This window comes from Triticum aestivum, chromosome 7B (genome assembly GCF_018294505.1).
Source record: "Triticum aestivum cultivar Chinese Spring chromosome 7B, IWGSC CS RefSeq v2.1, whole genome shotgun sequence".
NCBI classification, from domain to species: Eukaryota; Viridiplantae; Streptophyta; class Magnoliopsida; order Poales; family Poaceae; genus Triticum; species Triticum aestivum.
Genome location: NC_057813.1, coordinates 13012861 through 13017409, shown reverse-complemented (window position 1 = coordinate 13017409; position 4549 = coordinate 13012861). Strand labels below are relative to the sequence as shown.

Here is a 4549-nt window from a genome sequence, read left to right as displayed (position 1 = left end):
AAACCCCAGCCCTGAACTACTGATGCGTGGAAGCCTTTTCGTCCCGGTTGGTGGCACCAACTGGGACAAAAGGTCCTCCTGCCTGGGCAAGCGGCAACGGCCACGTGGAGCCCCATCTGTCCCGGTTCTTGGGCGAACCTGGACTAAAGGTATAGGGCTTTACTATCGACCCTTTAGTCCCGGTTCGGCAACCGGGACATATGGCCCTCACGAACCGGGGAGAATGGGGCTTTTTCTACTAGTGAAGTCATCTATTTTGGAACGGAGGGAGTAGCACCCTGGAGTTGCAGTCGTTGCCGTTGAACCCTTCATAGATCTGAAGCATCTGACACCAAATCTCACCACATGACGAGAAACCATATCCTTAAAACCCGAAGGAGACGGCATGAATCTACGCCGGAGCTCTATCGACTACGTACGGACGGATAAACTCAAAGAGGATCGGAACTCGGAAGGCAAATTCAAAGAAGAAGCGTCGCCATCTGCCTGAGCGCCAACTGCGAAGACTAGAAAACATTAACCTAAACTATTAACTTGAGAAGGCACCGGGATTCCCCTCTCTGCCACCGGCCACCGGTACGACAGGCAGAGGAGAGGCGAATTCATGGGCTCGTTAGTAAAGTCTGGAGGGAAGGGTTTGCCCTAACCAACTAGGGTTAGGAAAGAAAAAGGACAAAATGTCTACATCATCAACAAAAACATACATGTGCACAAATCATGCATGTCTGCCACGATTTTTTTTAAGATGATGCATTTTATATAAAAAGTTTTGTTTATTTTTTTACTGAAATGGAGGTGACCGGCTGTCTATGCCACAGACTCTCGCTGGTTGGATTATTTTTCTAAGTTTTCTTTATTTTCTAGACGAAGGTGAGGAAGGGTTTTCTTTAGACGGACGCGAGGTTTTTTGTATCCTTGCTTTTTCGAGATACAACTGACGACCCACATGCCCAGCGAAATGAGCACATAGCTTCATCTCAGGCGGCGCGTAAATGGCGCACCCCAACCACTAGTATCATAGCAAACTCTGGCGAAGAAAATGCTATTGGTAGCACTGCTCATTTACATCAGCTAATAAGCAACAATCAGTGAATTTACCTGGCACGGAAACCTAGAGGCTCTACCCTGAAAATGTGAAGACCAAACAAACTATCTGCAAGTGTACACGATCATGAGCCGAATGCGGCGAGCAGAACACTCCTCAGTCCCCACGGCTTCGCGTGGTCGTCCAAGAAGCCTAAAGCAACACAGCGATCGAGAACAACTCGCCAAACAGCATCGTCCAGACAGCGCGCCAGGCGCTTCCTGTCCTGCACCGGTCGCCGCCCAACGGTGACGGATCGCCGGCGTGAGTATTGCGCGGCGCCGTCCGAATGGCGGGCGGCGGCGGCGGCGGCGCCTGCACAACTGCATGCACACAAGAGCAACTCCTGCCGAGTCAGATGCCATGCAAATTACTATACACGATGCATTTCATCATGTACATGCGTCGTCGGCGGGAACTAACCTGGGTCGGGCATGCCGACGGAGCTGTCACGGCAGCCGACGGGAAGGCGGCAGCGCGTGGGCAGCGCCAGCGCCTGCTCTCTGCTGACGTTGAAGTCGGCGAGCATCCCCGGGTCGGCGAGCAGCTGGCAGATGCACGACATCTCGGTGGCCGCGGCGCGGCCCAGGGCGGTGCAGCACGTCGGCGCGGGGCGCCCCGCCGACTTGAGGTACGCCGTGCACGGCAGCACCTCCTCCAGGCACGGCAGGAGGGGGGGCGGCGTGATGCTCATGCTCCTGCCGGGGGCGGGGGCGGGGGCGCCGACGGCCGCGGCTGGACGGGGTCGGGGGAGGACGAGGAGGAAGAAGAGCACGGCGGAGCAATGCATCGCGGTCTCCAGAATGGCAGATCGGCGCCGTGATGATCGATCGGAGGTTTGTTTTGATTCGTTAAGGCCGCGCATGCGCGCCCTCCGTGCAGAGAGGCCATCACGGGCGATATGATCTTCTGGTGGTGACTCGCAGAGTGCATGCAGGATCACATCCAAGACCAGATGTGCATGTGCAGGCCGTTACAAACTCACGGTTTGGGTTAAGTCGGGCGACACACTCGTTCTTTTTTCTTTCGAGAAACGGGATGGAAGTGTGAGGTGATGCTATATTCGTGAGAGCATCTCCAACAGCCGCGCTAAGCGCCGCGCGCAAAAAATCTGTTTGCCGCACGCGCTTCGGCTGGTTTAGCGCGGCCGCGAGCGCTGGCTCCAGCAGCCACGCTATAATGCAGCGCGCGCGCGTCGCTCCAGCAGCGCGCAAAAATACAGCACGCGCGACTCGCCGGGCGCGCGCGAAAATGAGTTTGAAACAATTATTAAAATGCAATGAACACGTGAAATTTGTCACAAACATTTTCCAACCAAGTTCATGCCCACAAGTTCATCCAACCAAGTTCAAAATGCAAACTAAAAGTTCATGCCCACAAGACATAAATGAAAGACACATCAAACATCTTCCTCGTCTGTCTTCGTCCTCATCTTCCGAAGACGATTCTTCCGCCTCGGAAGATGAATCTTCCTCCCTATCCTCATCACGCATCGCATCACGTGAAGCTCCGACGGTGTTGGCAAGATCTTCAACGGCATGGGAATGTGTGTGAGGGGGCACATTGAAAGACATTCCACCCATGGCCGGAGGTGCACCCATGCCTCCCATAAGAGTAGCGAAACTCATGCCTCCCATGGCGGCCATAGCGTCAGAGGATGCTCCAAAGCCACCCATGCCTCCCATGGCGGCCGGGGGTGCACCCATGCCTCCCATGGCGCCCAAGCCACCCATGCCTCCCATGGCGGCCGGAGGTGCACCCATGCCTCCCATGGCGCCCAAGCCACCCATGCCTCCCATGACGGCCGGAGGTGCACCCATGCCTCCCATGGCGCCGCCACCCATGCCTCCCATGCCGCCGCCACCCATGCCTCCAAGGCCGCCGCCATCCATGCCGCCAAGGCCACCGCCACCCATGCCGTCAAGGCCACCGCCACCCATTGTGCGGATTATGGCTCTTTTTTGGATCAAAACTTCTTCACGGGCAAGGTTGACATATTCCTTTTGCGCACCATTGAACGAAGATGTGTCCAAGAAGAACAAGTGCTTCTCCCATTCCAACAACCTAGATCGCTCCTTCATGACCACCTTCCTCTCCTCCAATGCCACTTTCCTCTCCTCGGCGGCCACCCTCCTCTCCTCGGCCGCCAACCTCCTCTCCTCGGCTGCGGCATCTTGGTTCCTTGCCATTTTCCTCACCTCGTTGGCTTCTTTTCTTGCCTTCACAATAGCTTTCATAGCATTTTTGAGCTCATCATCTCCTTTCCTCTTCTTCTTTTCGGTTTTGTCTTTCTTGCACCCATCCGGTCGTTTTGGCTTCGAGTATGAAACCGAGTTGGGTGTGGGGCTTCTCTTGACGTCATCACTTGATGCATCATCCTCCTCCTCATCATCATCCACCTCAATTGTTCGCTTGCGTTTGTTGCTCAAATGCAAATCATCCAAACCATCACGATTCTTCCATTTCTCATCATTCTTTAACACTTCATAGCAATGAGACAAGGTAAAGACCCTTCCTTTCTTGATCTTCCCCTTCTTGGTTTTCCTCGTCTCTTCTTTGAACAAGTTTTGTGCAATGTTGAACTACAAGAAAAACAAAACAAGTTAGCACTTCGGACACCAAAAACAAGTATGAGATGAACATATATGAGATGCCACTTACTCTATCATCCTCATTTGTGCCACTTGGGTTAATCTTGTCAACTGACTTTTGTGCGGCCGCCCACTTTTGACAATCCGAGTTGATTGTGGACCATCGGGACCGAAGTAATCTCTCCGAGCGGTCAATTCCACTCATGTTGTGATCATCAAAGTATTCTTTCATTCGCCCCCAATACGCATCTCTACTTTGATCACCTCCAATGGATGGATCCCTCGACACTTGCAAATAAGTATTTCATAGTAACTTGTCATCGTTGGTGCTGTAATTGCCCGCTCTTCCTTTCGGTGCGTCGACAATGCCCTCACCCTCCTCGTCCACCTCAAACTCATGGTCTTCCAAATGGATGTCATTGGTTTGAGACCAATGCGAATTGTTGGACCCAACACCCATAGTTGACATGTATGCATCATCATTGAGACTACAAATTTTTTTGAACAATGCAAATAAGCTATCTATATGTGATGATGCATTGAAAAAACAAGAAGAAAATAAAAGTTGGAATTTTTTTCACCTTGGGGGCATTTCGTCGAACACATGGTGCGCGTCGGCGGCCGGCTCAAGGAGTGAGCTCGCCGGCGCTTTGGTAGCCTCCGCGGCCGTCGAACGCCCTGCAAGCTTCTTTCCCCTCGCCTTCGTGCCGCCGGAGCCGTCCGCCGCCTTGTTTTTCTTCGCCGAAGTTTTGCCCTTCTTCGGCCGCGCCGTATTAGGGAGCTTCGACGGTGCGGCGGCGGCATGGGACGGCGCCGGCGCGACGCCACCCGTCGCCATTGTCATTCGCGACGGCAAGAAGAGGCTGCGCGCGAG

General features: G+C 53.7%; 1 protein-coding gene across 1 annotated transcript; it reads right to left on the bottom strand.

The window, feature by feature from the left end:
- Window positions 1-1015: 1015 nt before the first annotated feature.
- LOC123155570 (non-specific lipid transfer protein GPI-anchored 15-like) lies at window positions 1016-1984 on the bottom strand. The gene is made up of 2 exons (XM_044573716.1): window positions 1508-1984; window positions 1016-1407 (listed from the first exon to the last, which is right to left on the bottom strand). Exons 1-2 carry the CDS (start codon window positions 1947-1949, stop codon window positions 1238-1240), a joined length of 612 nt encoding a protein of 203 aa, XP_044429651.1. The 5' UTR covers window positions 1950-1984; the 3' UTR covers window positions 1016-1237.
- Between the last annotated feature and the right edge of the window lie 2565 nt (window positions 1985-4549).